Raw genomic sequence first — 23,023 nt, 5'->3', positions numbered from 1 at the left:
AAGGTCCATCTTGTCAAGGCTATGGTTTTTCCAGTGGTCATGTATGGATGTGAGAGTTGGACTGTGAAAAAAGCTGCGCACGGAAGAATTGATGCTTTTCAACTGTGGTGTTGGAGAAGACTCTTGAGGGTCCCTTGGGCTGCAAGGAGATCCAACCAGTCCATTCTGAAGGAGATCAGCCTTGGCATTTCTTTGGAAGGAATGATGCTAAAGCTGAAACTCCAGTACTTTGAACACCTTATGCGAAGAGTTGACTCATTGGAAAAGACCCTGATGCTGGGAGGGACTGGGGGCAGGTGGAGAAGGGGACGACAGAGGATGAGATGGCTGGATGGCATCACTGACTCTATGGACGTGAGTCTGAGTGAACTCCGGGACTTGGTGATGGACAGGGAGGCCTGGCGTGCTGTGATTCATGGGGTCGCAAAGAGTCGGACATGACTGAGCGACTGAACTGAACTGAAACTTTCCTTTCCACCAATCTGGGTTGTTTATTCGCTTCTGAGTGGTGAGCAGCTGGACCCTACCACACTCTTTCTGTAATACTAACATAAACAAAAGTTTCTTGTTTCAGAATTGTTGCCTTTCATACCAGGAAGTCATATGAAATGAACCATGATTCAAACCAGAAAGCCCTATTTTCTAAAAATGCACATGCAAAAGGAAACTTCCTGCATTTTCTTGTGCACATGAGCCATGTTCACGAACCCGCTGTGTTTGCCGTGTGTGGATGGAAGTTTGAGCTACAAAATTCATGTGTTGCTGGCTTCCAAAGTAACAGAATTTAAATTACCAATTTAAGTAAGGTCAGAAGGCAGATCCAATAAGATCCTTTAAGTGAATATAAATTATGGAGGCTTAGTCAATGCCCTACACACAATTCCTAGTGGCAAGCTATGAAATCAAAATTGTCTCACACTTAAATTCAATAAAAAATGCAAATATTCATTCATATTTGTTTCAAAACAGTACTGTAGAGAGTGGTATGAAAACGATTTGTTAAACCTTCATTGCTGCATAATTAGACTACTTTTCTCTTTTTAAGACTGATTTATTATTTTTTTTAGTTAAAGACTATAATTGATTTACAATGTGTTAGTTTCAGGTGTACAGTACAATGATTCAGTTATATATATATGTATTAGCTATATATATATGTATAATTCTATCTACAAAAGAAATAGTCTCTTATGAAGCTAGGAAGGTTAAACAAATTATACATGTATTATTTATATATAATTTTCAGAGTCTTTCCCCTTATAGCTATTATAAGATACTGAGTAGAGTTCTCTATGCTATACAGAAGGCCCTTGTTGGTTATTATTATCTATTTTATATATACTAGCATGTATACATTAATCCCATTGGAATAACATAATATTTCATTCAAAATAGAAACCTCCTTTTAGCTATAGCACTTAGGTTGGAAGTATTAGAAATTCTAATACCGTGGTTTTGCAACAATGGATGCCTTTATAAGTCTTAACTTACTCTAGTCTTACCTGGTTGATAATATACTGAAAATCCTCTTCTATGAAAGTAAAATATATAAAACTGCAGGTAGTATCTACCATCAGCAAAGAATATCATTCTATGTTCAGTAGTTTCAGTTTACATGTACTTTATAGCAAAAATGAAAATGTTAATTCACTCATATTTAGATACTTGGCTTGCACAGATTTGTGAATCAGAATCTAAAATTTATCTGAAGTACTCTTTCTAGTCATAACTCCATGTAATAGTTTTATTTCCCATAAATATGTGGAAACAGTAATTTTGTCAGATCAAATACTCAAGATATTATGCTCATATAATGGCACTGACAAGTCAAGTCACAGAACCAGAAGTTAATAAATATTTTGGGGAAGAAGTTGAAGATTAGCTTATTTTCCAAGTAAAGGATAAAACACCTTATATCTTTGTGAATGCTTTTCTTAGTAATGTGTATCAGGAATTATATCAAGCATATATGAGCTAAATAATACTGGGTCCCCTATTCACCACTGTTTTGAATTCCCCCAAAGGAAAGAATATCATGATTTACATAAAAACCCATAGGACTCACAAGGCATTTTTATCATTATTTCAATAAAAGTAACGTCCCTTTTCATATTTCAGTTTAACCAAAGAAAAACGAAATCAGAAGGATTTGGGGACTAAATGTAAGAAATCTAAATTCACAACACAGAAATAGTTATTTCTATGCTTGAAATTTACATCGCTTTCTTTCCTCCTTCCAATAGAATATAATAAAAAGTATACCAAATTTATATGTGTTGAGATTTATACAGTACAAGTGAGAAATAGATTTAAGGGACTAGATCTGATAGATAGAGTGCTTGATGAACTATGGAATGGAGGTTCGTGACACTGTACAGGAGACAGGGATCAAGATCATCCCCATGAAAAAGAAATGCAAAAAAGCAAAATGGCTGTCTGCGGAGGCCTTACAAATAGTTGTGAAAAGAAGAGAAGCGAAAGCAAAGGAGAAAAGGAAAGATATAAGCATCTAAATGCAGAATTCCAAAGAATAGCAAGAAGAGATAAGAAAGCCTTCCTCAGCGATCAATGCAGAGAAATAGAGGAAAACAACAGAATGGGAAAGACTAGAGATCTCTTCAAGAAAATTAGAGATACCAAGGGACCATTTCATGCAAAGATGGGCTCGATAAAGGACAGAAATGGTATGGACCTAACAGAAGCAGAAGATATTAAGAAGAGGTGGCAAAAATACACAGAAGAACTGTATAAAAAAGATCTTCACGACCAAGATAATCACGATGGTGTGATCACTCACCTAGAGCCAGACATCCTGGAATGTGAAGTCAAGTGAGCCTTAGAAAGCATCACTATGAACAAAGCTAGTGGAGGTGATGGAATTCCAGTTGAGCTATTTCAAATCCTGAAAGATGATGCTGTGAAAGTGCTGCACTCAATATGCCAGCAAATGTGGAAAACTCAGCAGTGGCCACAGGACTGGAAAAGGTCAGTTTTCATTCCAATCCCAAAGAAGGACAATGCCAAAGAATACTCAAACTACCACACAATTGCACTCATCTCACACTCTAGTAAAGTAATGCTCAAAATTCTCCAAGCCAGGATTCAGTAATACGTGAACCGTGAACTTCCAGACATTCAAGCTGGTTTTAGAAAAGGCAAAGGAACCAGAGATCAACTTGCCAACATCTGCTGGATCATCAAAAAAGCAAGAGAGTTCCAGAAAAACATGTATTTCTGCTTTATTGACTATGCCAAAGCCTTTGACTGTGTAGATCACAATAAACTGTGGAAAATTCTGAAAGAGATGGGAATACCAGACCACCTGACCTGCCCCTTGAGAAACCTATATGCAGGTCAGGAAGCAACAGTTGGAACTGGACATGGAACAACAGACTGGTTCCAAATAGGAAAAGGAGTTCATCAAGGCTGTATATTGTCACCCTGCTTATTTAACTTCTATGCAGAGTACATCATGAGAAATGCTGGGCTGGAAGAAGCCCAAGCTGGAATCAAGATTGCCAGGAGAAATACCAATAACCTCAGATGTGCAGATGACACCACCCTTATAGCAGAAAGTGAAGAAGAACTAAAAATCCTCTTGATGAAAATGAAAGAGGAGAGTGAAAAAGTTGGCTTAAAGCTCCACGTCAGAAAACTAAAATCATGGCATCTGGTCCCATCACTTCATGGGAAATAGATGGGGAAACAATGGAAACAGTGACAGACTTTATTTTGGGGGGCTCCAAAATCACTTCAGATGGTGATTGCAGCCATGAAATTAAAAGACACTTACTCCTTTTAAAGAAAGTTATGACCCACATAGTCAGCATATTAAAAAGCGGAGACACTCCTTTGTCAACAAAGGTCCATCTAGTCAAGGCTATGGTATTTCCATGGATGTGAGAGTTGGACTATAAAGAAAGCTGAGCACTGAAGAATTGATGCTTTTGAACTGTGGTGTTGGAAAAGAGTTTCCAGAGTCCCTAGGACTGCAAGGAGATCCAACCAGTCCATTCTAAAGGAGATCAGTCCTGGGTGTTGATTGAAAGGACCTATGTTGAAGCTGAAACTCCAATACTTTGGCCACCTGATGCGAAGAACTGACTCCTTGGAAAAAACCCTGATGCTGTGAAAGATTGAAGGTGGGAGGAGAAGGGGACGACAGAGGATGAGATGGCTGGATGGCATCACCACTCGATGGACATGAGTTTGAGTGAACTCCGGGAGCTGGTGATGGACAGGGAGGCCTGGCATGCTGCAGTCCATGGGGTCGCAAACAGTCGGTTACGACTATGTGAATGAACTGAACTGATGCCTCTCCTAGTGCTTTAAGCCCAGAAAATCTTACTTTTTTCTTCTCCGTTTAGGATCTTGATTACTATTATCATGTAATTACTAACTACATGGTAGATGTCTTCCCTTAATACATGAATTAATTAATTTTATTATTAGCCTAAATGCTATTTAATTGATATTTAAATTAATCATAGATTATTAAAATATTATAAATTAATGCTTTTAAATTCATTAATCTAAATAACTCTCCTTGTTTCATAAAAGCAAACTGAGAAATAATTTTGACTTCATTTTGGTTGCTGCTAAGTCACTTCAGTCACATCTGACTCTGTGCGACCCCATAGATGGCAGCCCACCAGGCTCCCCCGTCCCTGGGATTCTCCAGGCAAGAACACTGGAGTGGGTTGCCACCTCCTTCTCCAATGCATGAAAGTGAAAATTGAAAGTGAAATCGCTCAGTCGTGTCCGACTCCTAGCGACCCCATAGACTGCAGCCCACCAGGCCCTTCCGTCCATGGGATTTTCCAGGCAAGAGTACTGCAGTGGGTTGTGTTATATTCCTAGGAGCCTCATAAAGTGATTCATAGATATGCAGACACTAGGCAGCATATTCATAAATATGCAGACACTAGGCAGCAAAAAGCATCATTTTACTTTTTATCACATGTTTAGGAAGTTACATTCCAAAAGAACTACTTCAGTTTTTAAATTTTTACAGACCAAAGTCTGAAGAGAATGTATGGATATTAAGGGTTTGGGATAAGAATGGAAGATTAAGTTGGATCAGACAGAATTTATCGATGTGGGCTCAGTAAGCACTTAAAGTTGCAGTTTGGGGAGTCATAAAGGACTTAGAGTTGCAGCAACAGGCACAGCAAACAGGGTATTCAGCCCATGGGGGCCATACAGAGACTCATTTTATTTGGGTCTGATTTGATAACTGGTTGTACCACCTGCTGATAAGCACACTTGCTGAGTTGTATCACTGCCTACTGTCAGGTGTTCGCTTTGAGCTGCACAGTTTTAAGTTGTATTTGTTCAGTCCTCTCATGCTTCTGTCTGGGTTTCACCAATTTAAATTAGAAGCTTCTATCTTTGGCATCCCAGGATGGAGCTGGGGCTCTGTGTCACAGGTCTCAGACTTCTCTGTGTGTTTCATATTGAATTGCGTGTCTAGATTCCAGTGAAGGGCATGACTGGCACTAAGTTCAGTGAACAATCCTTATCCCGTGACCATTGGTTGTGTGTCTACAGCAGGCATCAAACTCCATTACAAAGAGTGTTAGAGGAAAATGCTGATACTCTGGGTACCACAGAGGTAGATTATGTGGTTACTTGCGTGGAAGACGAGTAGTTGCCATGCTGAAATCCACACTCTTGAAAACAGCTCTCTGGGGCCCTACAAAATGCTTCTGCTGCTGCTGCCTGTGCCTCTGCAATAACAAAGATGCTGATACCCAGAGTCATAAGGAGAAGTATCCATAGGGCACTGCAGCTAAGTTAAGCCTCAATGGATATGCATAGTGAAGTCGCTCAGTCATGTCTGACTCTTGCAACCCCATGGACTGTAGCCCACCAGGCTCCTCCGTCTATGGGATTCTCCAGGCAAGAATGCTGGAGTGGGTTGCCATTTCCTTCTCCAGGGGAATCTTCCCTACCCAGGGATTGAACCCTGGTCTCCTACATTGCAGGCAGACACTTTAACCTCTGAGCCACCATAGAAGCTCCATTCTTATGTAAATAATCTATATAAAATGGTATTATTGATCCAAGTATATTAAAGCTTAGAAATTATCACTCCCTTATGAAAATTGGAATGACTCAGATCAACCTTATAATTTTATATTCAGTTCTGATTTCATAAACTTCAGCAGTCATGCACCAAGAAGCTGTGAGTAAAGGCTTAATTTATTTCTTGTGGCAGGGCAAAGTGAAAGAATGATGTCCATGCAGTTTAAAGCACTAAGTGAGCAGAAAGCCAGGGCTGTGTCATTAAATCAGGCAGACTGGATGCATTTAAATAGCTTCTTGCTACTAGGTGTGCCAGTGTGACTCTTCCTCTTTTTTTTACTTGAAGGATAATTGTTTTACATAATTTTGTTGTTTTCTGTCACTCAACATGAATCAGCCAAAGGTATACATATATACCCTCCTTTTTGAACCTCCCTCCCATTGCCCTCCCATCCCACCCCTCTAGATTGATACAGAGCCCCTGTTTGAGTTTCCTGAGCCATACAGCAAATTCCCGTTGGCTATCTATTTTACATATGGTAATGTAAGTTTCCATGCTACTCTCTCCATACATCTTACCCTCTCCTCCTCTCTCCCCATGTCCATAATTCTATTCTCTATGTCTATTTCTCCATTGTTGCCCTGTAAATAAGTTCTTCAGTACCATTTTTTCTAGATTCTGTATATATGCATTAGAATATGACATTTATCTTTCTCTTTCTGACTCACTTCACTCTGTATAATAGGTTCTAGGTTCATCTACCTCATCAGAATTGACTGACATGCATCCCTTTTATGACGGAGTAATATTCCATTGTGTATATGTACCACAACTTCTTTATCCACTCATCTGTTGATGGACATCTAGGTTGCTTCCATGTTCTAGCTATTGTAAATAGTGCTGTAGTGAACAATGGGATACATGTGTCTTTTTCAGTTTTGGTTTCCTCAGGATTTATGCCTAGGAGTGGGATTTCTGGGTCATATGGTGGTTTTATTTCTAGTTTTTTTAAGGAATCGCCATACCGTCTTCCATACTGGCTGTATCCATTTACATTCCCACCAACAGTGCAACAGGATTCCCTTTTCTCCACACCCTCTCCAGCATTTATTGTTTGTAGACTTGGACGATGGCCATTCTGACTGCTGCGAGGTGATATCTCATTGTAGTTTAGATCTGCATTTCTCTAATAATAAGCAATGTTGAGCATCTTTTCAAGTGTTTGTTAGCCATCTGTATAGTGAGATGCTTAAGTTAAAGTAAGTAATGAAAGTAAGAAATGCTTTCATAGGGTTGAAAATTAACAAGACAAGAATTAGTAGAGCTAGGAAATATTAGAAAAAGGAATAATAAAATAAAGTATTCAAGAGTAAAATTTTATAAGAGAAAAGTGAAAGAAAATTATAGATTAGCTCAGACTCATGGTGTATGTATGTGTATGAATTAAAATACATTTCAATTAGCAAATATATCTACATTTAAAAATATTATAAGGCTTATATCCAGATCACTGGAATACTTACTATTATTTTATTTATAAATTTAAGTATATTGACACAAACGTTTTCTGAAGCAGTGTCATCCAGTAAAAAATAATGCAGCAGTAAAAAATGATAGAAAAAGATCTATGTTAGTCCATGCACCATGCCATATAGAACTACTTGCCATTAACTATGAACAATTCAGTTAACACATTTCTGATTTTTTTCTAATTAATGAAGTGATAATAAACTTCTGACTTAATTTCCACTCTGCTACATGTTAAGAACAGCCCAAGTTCACACACAGCTAGTAAAAGCAGGAGCCAACTTTAAACATAGATCATGTGGTCCCAAGTCCAGTGCTTATTTGATCAGGGAAAATAATTGGATAACTGATTCTTCTAGGAACAGAGACAGAAAGAATGTAAATAATGGGTAAAATACAGAAGAGTCTAAAATCCAGCAACAAGAAAATGACTTGATATGGCAGACATCAAGAATCCACTATATATAATAGGTTCTAGGTTCATCTACCTAATTAGAACTGACTCAAATACATTCATTTTTATGGCTGAGTAATATTCCATTGTGTATATATACCACAACTTCTTTATCCATTCATCTGTTGATGGGCATCTAGGTTGCTTCCATGTTCTAGCTATTGTAAATAGTGTTGCAATGAACAATGGAATACATGTGTCTCTTTCAATTTTGCTTTCCTTGGGGTATAGGCCTAGGAGTGGGACTGCTGGGTCACATGGTGGTTTTATTCCTAGTTTTTTGAGGAATCTCCATAATGTCTTCCATAGCAGCTTTACCAATTTACATTCCCACCAACACCATATTCTAACATATATATACAGAATCTAAAAAATGGTACTGAAGAATTTATTTACAGGGCAACAATGGAGAAACAGACACAGAAAACAGACTTAAGGACATGGGGAGAGGGGAGGAGAGGATGAGATGTATGGAAAGAGTAACATTAGTATGGAAACTTACATTACCATATGTAAAATAGATAGCCAACGGGAATTTTCTATGGCTCAGGAAACTTAAACAGGGGTCTGTATCAACCTATAGGGGTAGGATGGTGTGGGATGGGGTGGGAGATGGGAGGGAGTTTCAAAAGGGAGGGGATATATGTACATCTATGGCTGATTCATGTTGAGGTTTGACAGAAAACAGTAAAATTCTGTAAAGCAATTATCCTTCAATAAAAAATAAATTAATTTTAAAAATCCACTATATATGCATCATGCAAAGAAAACAATCATTTATCTGTATGTATTATGCAAGATCTTGAAGGAAGAGAATTCGGATACAGCATATCCACCAATAAGTCATTAAATCCAAGAATAGGCATGAAAAGCTCACATCCGCTTTCTGAGAAATCTTTCTTGGATGTTTGCTGACTCATTCCAAGCACCTAGGCTAAGGAAATGTCTAATTCTGGGAGATAAGGCGGGGAGGATCTGGCAGATAATGAGTTTGTTCTTCATGTTTAAGAATTAGAACACCAAGCTCATAAAACACAAATATGCCCTCCATCAACCTCAGAGTAATCGCTGAAACCTAAAGATTCAATGAGTTATCCAAGGTCATGTGCAGAAAAAGAGGAAAGACTGTACACATAGTTTTGACAAATGCCTGGTTTGGGTTTCAAGTGTCAGGTCCCATGCTGAGTCTCAAACAAAGCACTTTGGGATCTTAAAGCAGGTGGTGCAAAAGAGAGAAGTGGCCAGAAATTGGCAGAGGCTCCTTCAGTGAAATCTAATGATTAAAAAAAAAAAAACAAAAAAGAGAGAGAGGCTCTGGTGTCAGAATTTGATTAAGTTCAAATATAGGCCTGCTTCTTCCTAAGCTTTTATTTTATCAAGTTAAGTGTCTCAGCCTCTGCTCATTTACAAATGGGAGTAAAATCATCTGCCATGTTACCTTGCTGTGTGGATTAAATAAAAAAGTGTTCAGCATTGGGCAGAGATCAAGATTAACACTCTTGGGGGGAACAATCTGCAGTGAAACTTAGGCCACACTTAAATCATGGTGTTCTTCCTGGAATTCAAAGACAAAGGCATGTCCTAGGATAGGAGGTGAATCTCTGCCTCTCCTTGAGGTCCTGAGTTATAGAGCCAATCGCAGGACAGGAAATTAGAGACAAACTTTCAGATGGAAGATCACAGTATCAGTATCTAAAATGAGTTGGTATTGGGACTTCCTAGGTGGTCCAGCGGTTGAGATTTTATCTTCCAATGCGGGGGATGTGGATTCGATTCTTGGTCCTGGAGCTAAGATCTCACATGCCTTGGGGCCAAAAAAAACAAAACATAAAATGGAAGCAATATTGTAACAAATTCAATAAAGACTTAAAATAATTTTTTTTAATAAAATGAGTTAAGAGACAATGAATCCAGTTAAATAAAATGAGTTGTTAAATAAAATGAGTTAAGTTAAATAAAATGAGTTGAGTTAAATAAAATAAAATGAGTTAAGAGACAGTGAACCCAGTTAAAGCTTCTATAATGTTTTAACAAATTACAACTAAAATAAAATGCCAGTGATTTTGGCTAAAAGAGATTTTTAGTAAGAACAGATTTGATCAAAGAGTGAGGAAAAACTGAGAGACATGGATAAGGAATAGAATGGACATCATATTTGAATGCTTCTGAGAGTTTAACAGGAAGAATGAAATAAAAATAGAATAAGAGGGGAATGTTTCTTGAGGTTTGAGGAAATCTGAACATATTTGAGAGTTGAGAGAGAGAACAACAAAAAAATGGAAAGAACAGAATTGTGGAAGAAAAAAATAGAATTACAAGGATAAATATATTTTAATATCTAAAGTGCAGTTAGAGCTTTTTCTTCACAAAAGGATTTTGAGGAGATACTTATATTGGAAAACTCAGAAAATTAGAGGGAAGAAGCTTGGTTTACAGAGGGAAATAACTGGAGGACTTTAAGACCTAGAACAGTATGAGAAAGAAAGCAATTACAGGAAGAAAGTTACAAGTCAACTTCCAACTGGCTACAAAAATTCAGAAATGAGCCAAACCTATGACTTTCTGAATCTATAATGGCCAGTTAGAGAAAATAGGAGGTGGTAAAGCTTGACATCTGAATTAAAAGTGCGGAACATATGAATCGACATGGAAAACTACAACAGTGCCAAAAGTCTACATTCAAAAAATTAACTCCACTTTCAAACATGAAGCTATACAATTTTTAGCCAAATGCAAATTCCTTTTAGGGACATGGTGTGACCACTAACTAGTGTTTCTACCACTGCAGACCAGGTCTGGATTCCCACTTGAGAAATGCCTTTAGCAGAGGCAAAGTGAACCAATTTGGCTTGTGACACGTTCCTAAAATATTTCCTGAAATAAGGAAGTGCATTATAAATAAAATGAAAACTTTGTCGATCAGGTCAAGTCAAATACTGTTACAAATGAAAAATTTTAGAAATATATGCTTAAACTCACTGCTGCTGCTGCTGCTAAGTCACTTCAGTCGTGTCCGACTCTGTGTGACCCGAGACGGCAGCCCACCAGGCTCCCCCGTCCCTGGGATTCTCCAGGCAAGAACACTGGAGTGGGTTGCCATTTCCTTCTCCAATGCATGAAAGTGAAAAGTGAAAGGGAAGTCACTCAGTCATGTCCGACTCTTTGCGACCCCATGGACTGCAGCCTACCAGGCTCCTCCGTCCATGGGATTTTCCAGGCAAGAGTACTGGTTTTCAAAGCATTACAAAAGATACTCTAATAAGTAAACCATAAAAACTCTAAGATAAGCTCCCCAAACCTTGCCTTTGCCAGCACTGTATTCTGCATTAAACTAGAATTTCAATTTGCATCACCTGCAGGCAGCCATGGTAGCTGGACCTGCTGAACAACTTCATGCTAAACAAATGTTAGACTGTCTATGTACTATCATGTGAAAAGGTCAGAAAGCAGCTAAAACATTCTTACAGCCCAAAGAGAAGCTTCTTTAGTACATATCTTGTAAATTCCAAAGGAATCAATATATAGAAAAAAAAATAGAATATTTAAGAATATAACAGAGCTAGAGCTTATTAAACCTTAAATAACTAATATAGAGTGCTCAGAATAATTTAATAAACATTTGCATTTATTACATGGTTTCAAACTGTAGAGAAAATAGCAATCATTCTGTTCAAAATTTCTGGAATTATGATAATACAGAACTCCAACAAGCTCAAAAATAAGACTCATATTTTTGGTTGGTAATTTTGACACAAAAGTTTTACACTTGTGATATTATTCCATAGTAGGCTGAATTGTACCACTGCTTTGACATCAAAAATGCAATTTTTAAAGTTGAAAATACTTATATTTGTAATAGTTTCTTTAATTCTATTAATGTTTGGGAGTTTGTGTTAAGTACTAAGGCCATAATGACAATTATTTAACATGATCTACATGAAGAAAGTGGAAAATACAATAAAATGCAAATCACATAAAGAAAAATCGAGGTTTCAGGAATATAAATGTATAAATAGAAATCCATCTCAGGTCTTATTATTCCCATAACTGTTCCTAAGTCATCTAGGCTACTTTAAGAAGCAAACTAAAGGTATGTTTTATGTCAAGATCCACATTCCTATTCAGTCCTAGCTGACTGCATAGAAGGTGGCACGTCCCTTGAGGACAGATAATCTACATCCAGTAAGTGACTAGCTGGTAATGACACCATGCAGTAAAATGTGCGACTGAATCAATACATAAACATAATTTGAAGACAAATAGGTAATATTAATTTGCAATCATATTAGGGAAATATAGATACACTAACTTGAAGAGAAAATATTAAACCATTTCATCTTGTTTTCTTTTAAAATCTGAACTACTGAGTTTCACCTTTAATATTGTTTTCAATGACTCATTATATTAGACCATTTGAAGAAAGGGAGACAAACAAAATACTTACTTGTGATGCTATTTCTCGACACTGACACAAAGGGAGGGAAAAGAAACACACGAATTACAGTTTAAACAACGACTAAACAGTACATACACAAAACAATCAGCAACAGGACAATATACGACAGATACCACATAACATTTATCATCTAATTATGTGTTTGATTACTTATCATGGCACTTTTGAATAAAATTATGTAAAGAATAAGCTAATATTTTAAAAACTTGCCAAAAAGTTGTTGTTAGGTTTTTTCTAAAATCATCTATGATTTGATGAAAAGTTAATGTGGTGTTAATAGAAAATAAAAAAAAATTGATAAGATATAAAGGATTATATTCATGAGAGGAAACTGACATAATTATTGATATTCAATAATCATTATTGGTATTAATAGTTGTACTGTTTTTTAAAATTTTAGATACTATAATAAGATTTTTTTCACCCCTACATATACATTCAAGTAAATGTATAGAAATATTTTGAGTTTTCAAATATGTTATAAAGGTTAAAAATTGATCTGCCCAGTCAATATATAAGCCCTAAACATTAAGGGGTTATAAAAATCATGTTATCTTGTTCTTCAGTTCTACAGAATAACATGATCTTCATTCTTCAAAAGGCAGAAGTGAAATTTTCAATTATAATTTTTGTTGTAATATAATTCAAGTCTAACCCACTATTTAGGATTGTCACTATTGTTATAAATATTAAGAAACACATTAAAAATATACTAACATAGGCTTGTTGGAACTGTTTGTCTCCAGAGTCTTAACACTTGGCCCAATGCAATAACACTAACGAGAAAATGGTAGAGAATGAGCAGCTCCAGTTTCAAAACTTTTTTTATCTTAAGCCTTACTAAAATATTTATATTAATGTAATTTGGAGGCTTCCCTGGTGGTTAAAATGGCAAAGAATCTGCCTGCAATGCAGGAGACCCGGATTTGATCCCTGGGTTGGGAATACCCTGGAGAAGGGAATGGCTACCCACTCCAGTATTGTGGCCTGGAGGATCCCATAGACAGAGGAGCCTGGTGGGCTACAGTCCATGGGTCGCAAAGAGTCAGACATGGATAAGCCTGATTTTATAAAATGAGATTTTATTGAGCACCACCTTTTTTGGTACTTTAGCAGCTTGTAAAACTATAAAACGAGATAATGTTCATCATGTTATCTAGCTCTTAAATATCTCTAAATATTAAATCTCATATAAGGAAACATAATATACTCACTCTGTTAATAATGATCAGGAAAAACAAATCTTTCTATAGATGAACTTACATCTTTTTGTGTATCAAACTATAATTAATATATAACTCAACAGTTTTATTTTTGCCTTATTTGCCAGAAAAATAAAAGTAGAATTCCTTTTCAACTATAGAAGTCAGGTCATTTTAGATGTAAAGTAACATTAATTTCTTGCCCTTACTAATATATTTTACTATAAAAGTACTTAAGTTTATTGTAATCTTTAAATTGCCTCTTTTTTTTCTGTAATAGGTAGTATATAAAATTTAAACAAAAATATGTGTTCCAAAAGATGAACTGAAGTCAGTATAGGAAGACAGCAGATATTATCTTCATTTAACTTAGTATTCTGTTATTTTTTCCAAGGATGTGTGCTTTTAATACAAGCTGGAGGTTTGAGAATTTATAAATATTTTGCTGATTTGTGATGGGAAGAACTGACTGAGATGTAATGTTAAATGCTCCTTGATGACAGTACGAATATTCAATTATCTTTTCCCTATCTACACTGTTAACAGCATTCAACAAAGACTCTTAATAATACAAAATGACAAACATGAATATGAACTTGACCAATGGAAGAATTAACTATTTTCAAGTTTACAAAATCCATATTACAAGATGAAAACAGGAATAATATTCTGCTATGTGGAAATTTTTGTCTTTATCAAGCTTGAGTAAGACATGGTTAATTGCTTAGGTGTGAAAGCACTTTTTTTCTCTTAACTGTTAATCAAATAATATTTTTTGGATGCAATATTTTTAAACTTTTAGGCATATCTGCCAAGCTGTCTTACACATTTAACTGTCTGGTATATTTTTCCCATCAGTCATTCCTGATTTTTTCTAATTTGGTCCTGCTCTTTGTGGTGTGAACCACGGGGACCACAGCCAATGAACAACTCAGATTCAGCTGCAGAAATGGCAATAAAACATCTTTTAGCACCTCTGAAGCTGCAGTGAAACCAGCAAAGAGCATCTCAGAAAAATGGAACTATTTTCTTCCGGCCTCAATATCACTTACATAAATGTCAAACTATAAATTGTAACAAGAAAATAAAAATCTACTCCATTATCCTTATGCTTCCTATAAAGTCCTTCTTTTCCACACACAGATTCATTGATTTTAATCACAAGCTGTTGTAATGATTACATGACTATTAAAATGCATGCAATTAATCTAAGTCTCATAGTTGAGGTTGTTTCACATAAGACCAAAGAAAGAAATGATTAAACAAAATTTTGAATAACTTTGAGGTATGTGAAGAAGATAAATATTTCAAGAATAAAAACCATAATTTATAATCACACAGTGTGGCCAAATTAAAATATAGATATGTTTTCAGTCGTATGCAGGCACTGTAAATTTTGTTCCATTTTTAATATGCTCCAGTTTGCTATTATGATTATTGAGCCAGGGTCTGGCACTGCTCTTGGGGTTTTTCCCTTGGCTCCAAAGTAGTTCTTAACCTAGAGTTTGAAAAAAATGTGAGTTTCATGCTCCCTAACTTATCTCTGCTTCCTTCTTTCCAAATGCTAATATACTGGAGTTTAAGATTATATTAAAAACTAGATTGCTTGCTCTGAGAACTTTTCTTATGTGTCAAAAGGTTACTTAGAATTAATTTACTTCTTGAAAACCTTCAAAAAGCATTCAGAGTCCAAACTCTAGAATATCACTTTTGCCAAAAATACTTTATGAAATTCCTGACATAATTTAATGGCCAATATTTCAGAAATAAGTTTCTAGGTTTAGGAATCATAGTTTTCAATCACATTAAACATTAAGACAGGAATATGTGGATATTTCCAAACCTCAGATGTAGTAAGCTTTTGAGATTCCGTCCTGTAGATACCAATGGGAACATCTCCAGTAGAGGAACATAACTTCTGATAAAGTCTGGCATAAGTCCTAATCCATAGGTCATCCTCCGTGATCTTCATCTGTAATAAATATAACTGGATTATTTACATACCAAATTTTTAAAGAAATAAAAAACCCAATGGTTTTTTCATTCCTTAAAAGTAGGTTTCACTGATATTTTAAAATCTCAAAGCAACATTTCTTAAGTGCTTACCCATATATTAAAGTTATTTGCTGCTAAGTTGCTGCTAAGTCACTTCAGTCGTGTCCGACTCTGTGCAACCCCATAGACGGCAGCCCACCAGGCTCCCCTGTCCCTGGGATTCTCCAGGCAAGAACACTGGAGTGGGTTGCCATTTCCTTCTCCAATGCAGGAAAGTGAAAAGTGAAAGTGAAGTCGCTCAGTCGTGTCCGACTCTTAGCAACCCCATGGACTGCAGCCTACCAGGCTCCTCCGCCCATGGGATTTTCCAGGCAAGAGTACTGGAGTAGGGTGTCATTGCCTTTTCCGATTAAAGTTATTTACTGCCGTCTAAACCTTATCCCTCGGGTTAACTCTAACTTAAGAAACCCACTGCTCAATTTGTGGCAGCATGGCATTGCGTTAGTCCCATCTCAGTGGGCGACATCACTGGTAATTGACTGGGAATTGTTGGAAACCTGTATGTAAGGACTTGTTTGAACGTTGCGATAACTAGAGGATGCTACTGGGACTTAGTGGACAGGGTCTGCTGATGCTACAAATCCTGAAGTGCAAAGGACACTCCAGCACAAAAATGAATAGTCCATCCGAAGTTCTATAGCATCCCTTCTGAGAAAGGTGTGCAATAGAAGGAGCACAGGACTCCCGGTCAGGAGGCATAAATGCTGCTTCCTCTCTGCTAATCATGAATTTGAATTGTTAATAAGTCATTTAATGAAATATACTTGGACATAGCACACTCTTTTATGAAACAGAGAGATTAGAGAATTCCCTCGTGGTCCAGTGGTTAGGACTTCATGCTTCCCCGTACAGGAGGCCCGGTCAGGGAACATAAATTAAACAACATGATCAGTGTTTTCCTTGGCAGTATGACATCCTATGTCAGAAACTGTTCATCTCAAATGCCAGCTAGGGGAAAAAAAAAAAAAAAACCACTTGTGAATTTTGCTCTGAATGGCCATCTGCAAGATTATTAATTTAAATAATGTTTTCCCTAAACATTTTTTAATTAATTAAAAAAACCAGGATACTATTCTTTGAGCACATGTTAGAAAAATAAATAAATAAATGATATAGAAGAGTCAGCCAAAGAGCATGATAGATGGATTTAAGAACTTCCCGCCAGAATCATTTTCCACTTCAGACAGTAGTAACTTACAGAGCAAAGAAACCCCGATCCTGGTGTAGTGTCCAATCCCAACAGAAGTCTGGTAATAGAAATCATATAGTCCTTCACAAATGACTGCAACAGAAATAAAATATGTATTTATCATGTGTATGAAAAACAGAATAGCTTAGAGTATGAATATGTTATCACATCTTACAGGTTATGTTAAAAGTTATCATGGTGTTGCTGTTGTTTAGTGACTAAAGTCATGCCAGACTCTTTTGCGACCTGATGAACTGTAGTCAGCCAGGCTCCTCTGCCCATTCCCAGGCAAGAATACTGGAGTGGGTTGCCACTTCCTTCTCAGGGGATGTTCCCGGCCCAGGGATTGAACCTGCGTTTTCAGCATTGGCAGGCAGATTCTTTACCACTGAGCCACTGAGGGAAGTACTATCATATCACTGAAAGTGAAAGTGTTAGTCACTCAGTTGTGTCTGACTCTGTGACCCCATGGACTACAGCCCACCAGGCTCCTTGGTCCGTGGAATTCTCCAGGCAAGGATACTGAAATGGATTGCCATTCCCTTCTCTAGGGGGTCTTTCCGACTCAAGAATTAAACCTGGGTCTCCTGCATTAGCAGGCAGATTCTTAGCAGTCTGAGCCACCAGGGAAGCCCACTTTAGGTGGTGGTAGTTTAGTCGCTAAGTTGTGTCTGACTCTTGCAACCCCATGAACTGTAGCCTGCTAGACTCCTCTGTCCCTGGGATTCTCCAGGCAAGAATACTGGAGTGGGTTTGGAGCCATTTCCTTCTCCAATCATTAAGCCTCCATTAAAAAAAGAAACAAAAATCAATCTTGTCAGTGTGCTAAATACACATGTACAGTTAAGCTGTCCTCAAAAAATATGAGAAATTATTATTTTCTAGGATATCGTGATATGTTTAAATTTTATGCATGGTATTGGACATGAGGAAAACAATTCTATATTTTTAATAACAAAAAACTATAAGCTGAGCAAAAGAGAATATTTTTTAAAAGTTTGTAATGACTAAAATTTACAATCAAATATTTCAACTGTTTTTGTTGTTGTTGATTTTTGTTTAAAGTCCTATGAATATCTTTTTGTTTTCCTAACAGATATATTTAAAAGTTATCTGAATACTTGAATCAAAGAATATGAAATATTGCTGCTGTTCAGCTTCTGGCAGAGTTAAAAAGAATTAGTGCATTTGTATAAAATAAAATCCCTGTGAACTTAGCAATGATGAAATGACAATGTGAAACTCTGGCATTCAGAAACAAACTGAATGGTTCTTAGAGGCAGTAAAATTTTCCTTACATGTTTCTAAAGTAGGCAAAATTATCAGATGTTGAAAATGTCCTTGATTTGTCAGTTTATTGACATTATTTGGTACCATTTTTTAAAAATGTGCATTAGAAAGAAAGGTGTCTTTTTCTTAACCTAGTAATTTTTTCTCAACTTTTATTTATAGTCTAGTTATATATGTAAAGGAATATGCAAATGTATTCAAATGTCACATGAAACATTGTAGGACACTGGTGTCAAAGAATGCCTAATATCATTTCATAGATTATTCTGAAAAATAATTTTTTTCTTATGATGTCTTTCAAAGGCACATTTAGATCATTCATTAAATACATGAAATAAAATATCGGGTTACTTCCAGAGCCAATTTAAGTTGACAGTACATGAGAAACACTAGTTGTATCATTCGTTTGATAGGATCTAAACAAAATAGAAAATAAATGCTTCAGAGAGCAACAGGAAACACTGAGTACCTGATAAAGAAGTGTGTCCAACATGCTGATACTGAACACCCTCCCAGCAGCAAAAGGCAGTCGGAATATGAAGGCCAAGTTAGAGCCTCGTTCTCTTTCTTTCTGTTCAGAAATTTGAAAAAGAATAATTTGTGAGCATCCTCTATCTTATGCTTTTCTGCTTAGTTAAACTCTAACAAATGTGATGAAAGTAATTTTTGTCATGTGGTTCTTAGCTGTGAATACACCATGACTTCACCTTTAATTGTATTGTTAATGTCCCTTTCGGAGAAGGCAATGGCACCCCACTCCAGTACTCTTGCCTGGAAACTCCCATGGACAGAAGAGCTGTGCATGCATGCTCAGTCATGTCTGACTCTTTTGCAATCCCCGTGGACTGGAGTCCGCTGGGCTCCTTTGTCCATGGAATTACCCAGGCAAGAGTACAGGAGTGGGTTTCCATTTCCCTCTCTAGGGGATCTTCCCAACCCAGGAAGCGAACCCACATCTCCTGCATTGGCAGGATTCTTTACCATTGAGCCACCTGGGAAGCCCCTTTCATAACCATGTTTTCTTCATTAAAATACACAACAGTTAAGAAAGCTGGATCCTTTCATACATTAAACATTTATTTACCATTTGTACATATTTCTTAACAGGATTTGAAATAATGTTAATAAAAAGAACAAACACAATATCATTATTTCATCAAATTTGGAAAAATCCCCAAAGCCACATAATGCACTATAATATCTAGAATATTAGCTTTTGAATATTCTCATATGTGAGGACACAGAACACAGGCAAGTAGGAGTGATCACAACCAGTGGATTCTAGCTTTCTGTCATTTGAGTTTTAATTTGTCAATCTGCCTTTCAAGGTGTGTCAGCCATACATTTTCTCTGTCATAAAAGACAGAAAGGGTAGGGACCTAACAGAAGAAGAAGATATTAAGAAGAAGTGGCAAGAATATACAGAAGAACTATACAAAAAGATCTTAATGACCCAGATAACCATGATGGTGTGATCATTCACCTAGAGCCAGACATCCTAACATATGAAGTAAAGTGGACCCTGGAAGCATCACTACAAGCAAAGCTAGTGCAGACGATGGAATTTCAGTCGAGCTATTTCAAATCTTAAGAGATGATGCTGCACTCAGTATACCAGCAAATTTGCAAATGTGGAAAACTCAACAGTGGCCACAGGACTGAAAAGGTCAGTTTTCCTCCAAATCCCAAAGAAAGGCAATGCCAAAGAATGTTCAAACTACTGCACAATTGCACTCATCTCACACTCTAGTCAAATAATGCTCAAAATTTGCCAAGAGAGGCTTCAACAGTACCTGAACCAAGAACCTCCAAATGTCCAAGCTGGATTTAGGAAAGGCAGAGGAACCAGAGATCAAATTGCCAACATATGATGGATCACAGAAAAAGCAAGAGAGTTCCAGAAAAACATCTACTTCTGCTTTACTAACTACGCCAAGGTCTTTGTGTGGAACACAAAAAACTGTGGAAAATTCTTCAAGAGATAGAAATACCAGACCACCTTACCTGCCTCCTGAGAAATCTGTATGCCAATCAAGAAGCAATAGTTAGAAATGGATAGTGAAAACTGAATCGCCAATCCAGGTTCGATGCATGATACTGGATGCTTGGGGCTGGTGCACTGGGATGACCCAGAGGGATGGTACGGGGAGGTAGGAGGGAGGAGGGTTCAGGATGGGGAACACGTGTATACCTGTGGTGGACTCATGTTGATATATGGCAAAACCAATACAATATTGCAAAGTTAAAAAAAAAAAAAGTTAGCTTAAAGCTCAACATTCAGAAAACTAAGATCATGGCATCTGGTCCCATCACTTCATGGGAAATAGATGGGGAAACAGTGGAAACAGTGTCAGACCTTATTTTGGGGGGCTCCAAAATCACTGCAGATGGTGATTGCAGCCATGAAATTAAAAGATGCTTACTCCTTGGAAGGCAAGTTATGACCAACCTAGATAGCATATTGAAAATCAGAGACATTACTTTGCCAACAAAGGTCTGGCTAGTCAAGGCTATGGTTTTTCCTGTGGTCATGTATGGATGTGAGAGTTGGACTGTGAAGAAAGCTGAGCGCTGAAGAATTGATGCTTTTGAATTGTGGTGTTGGAGAAGACTCTTGACTTGGACTGCAAGGAGATCCAACCAGTCCATTCTAAAGGAGATCAGTCCTGGGTGTTGGTTGGAAGGACTGATGCTGAAGCTGAAACTCCAATACTTTGGCCACCTCATGTGAAGAGTTGACTCATTGGAAAAGACTCTGATGCTGGGAGGGATTGGGGGCAGGAGGAGAAGGGGATGACAGAGGATGAGATGGCTGGATGGCATCACCGACTTGATGGACATGAGTTTGAGTAAACTCTGGGGGTTGGCAATGGACAGGGAGGCCTGGTGTGCTGTGATTCATGGCGTCGCAAAGAGTCGGACACGACTGAGTGACTGAACTGAACTGAACTGAACTGATGGAACAACAGACTGGTTCCAAATTGGGAAAGGAGTATGTCAAGGCTTTATATTGTCACCCTGCTTATTTAACTTATATGCAGAGTACATCATGTGAAATGCTAGGCTGGATGAAGCACAAGCTGGAATCAAGATTGCCACAAGAAATATCAATAACCTCAGATATGCAGATGATACCACCCTTATGGCAGAAAGCAAAGAAGAACTAAAGAGCCTCTTGATAAAAGTGAAATTAAAGCCATGAAATGAAAAAATGCTCACTCCTTGAAGAAAAGCTATGACAAACGTAGATGTAAAGACATTACTTTGCCAACAAAAGCCCGTATAGTGAAATCTATGGTTTTTCTAGTAGTCATGCATGGATGTGAGTGTTGGACCATAAAGAAGGCTGAGGGTTGAAGAATTGATGCTTTTGAATTGTGGTGCTGGAAAGGACTCTTGAGAGTTGCTTGGACTGCAAGGTGATCAAACTGATCAATTCTAAAGAAATCAGTCCTGAATAGTCATTGGAAGTATGGATGCTGAAGCTGAAGCTTCAATACTTTGGCCACCTGTGGTGAAGAACTGACTCATTTGAAAAAACCCTGATGCTGGGGAAGATTGAAGGCAGGAGGAGAAGGAGATAACAGAGGATGAGATGGTTGGATCGCATCACTGACTTAATGGACATGAGTTTGAGCAATCTTCAGGAGTTGGTGTTGGACAGGGAAGCCTGGCGTTCTGTAATCCATGGGGTTGCAAATAGTTGGACACGACTGATTTACTGAACTCAATTGACTGAGCCATACCAAACTGTAGCTAAAATTCTGTAAATGACCCCCAAAAGTGTGGTCAAACCAGAAAGAGAAAAACAAATATCATATATTAAGGCATATATGTGGAATGTAGAAAAAAGGGATAGATGAACCTATTTGCAGGGCAGGAATAGATACAACAATATAAAGAACAAATATATGAACACTGATGGTTAAAGTGGGGGTGGGATGAAATGGGAGATTGGGATTATAAAATAGATAACTAATGAGAATCTACTGTAAAGCACAAGGGGAAATAAAAGGAAGGTAAAATGTGTTTTTAGGACATATATTTGTTAATCTTAAAAAAAGGATTCCAGTATATAGTAGGTGCAAAAAACACTGTTTGAATCCACTTACATGAGGTACCTAGAATTTCAAATTCAGAGTCAGAAAGGACTCTGGTAGATGCCAGGAGTCAGGGAGTGGGGGTAAGAGAGGTATGGGGAGTTAGTTTTTAAAGGGGATAGAGGTTCAGTTTAGGAAGGTGAAAAATCCCAGAGACGGATGATGGTGAGTGTTGCAGAACAACATGAATGTACTTAGTGTCTCTGAACTGTACACTTAAATATGCTTAAAATAGCATATTTTATTTTATACGACTTTTACCAAAGTAAAAAAAAAATACAATGTGAAAAAGCATGTGTTTGTGTGTATAATGATGTATGAGGGTTTCTTTTGAAAAATTCTGTTGCTATTATTTCCCATTAATAAGCAAAGGCCTAAGAGCAAATGTTTGTGTAAAACTGGAACAAATTTCTTAAGGATGAAACTTCACCTTGTACTTAAGTGGTCACCTCAAAGATGCTTCTTTCTCTTTTTGCCAGCTTCCCCTTACCAGGAAAGACAGACATAGAAAAGCAAATGAAAACATCAGCCCTCACTCTCTGAGGCAATGGAAGAGGGCTCCAGTCTCCAATGCAGCAAATTTGAGAGATCTCATGGGAAGGGATGGCTCTGGGTTGATCTTTTTAGGAATGGGTGGGAGGGCATACTGTTGATAGAGGGGGTCTTGGAGATAAACAGGGCAGCAGCTGCTGCTTGTTGTAATGATGGTACTAGAGAACTAG

The 23,023-nt window shown here is 37.3% G+C and overlaps 1 protein-coding gene across 2 annotated transcripts in view; it reads right to left on the bottom strand.

The window, feature by feature from the left end:
* The window catches only part of KCNT2 (potassium sodium-activated channel subfamily T member 2), a 425,317-nt gene that overhangs the window by 29,791 nt on the left and 372,503 nt on the right, over window positions 1-23,023 (bottom strand). For both annotated transcript variants that reach the window (XM_055581824.1, XM_055581825.1), the window contains exons 23-25: window positions 18,671-18,772; window positions 16,921-17,004; window positions 15,511-15,639 (exon numbers count right to left, since the gene is read on the bottom strand). In XM_055581824.1, coding sequence (XP_055437799.1) covers window positions 15,511-15,639; window positions 16,921-17,004; window positions 18,671-18,772 — 315 coding nt within the window. The remainder of the gene's footprint in view (window positions 1-15,510; window positions 15,640-16,920; window positions 17,005-18,670; window positions 18,773-23,023) is intronic.

The sequence above is a fragment of the Bubalus kerabau genome, chromosome 5, assembly GCF_029407905.1.
Source record: "Bubalus kerabau isolate K-KA32 ecotype Philippines breed swamp buffalo chromosome 5, PCC_UOA_SB_1v2, whole genome shotgun sequence".
NCBI lineage: Eukaryota > Metazoa > Chordata > Mammalia > Artiodactyla > Bovidae > Bubalus > Bubalus kerabau.
This window is presented reverse-complemented; position numbering and strand designations above follow the sequence as displayed.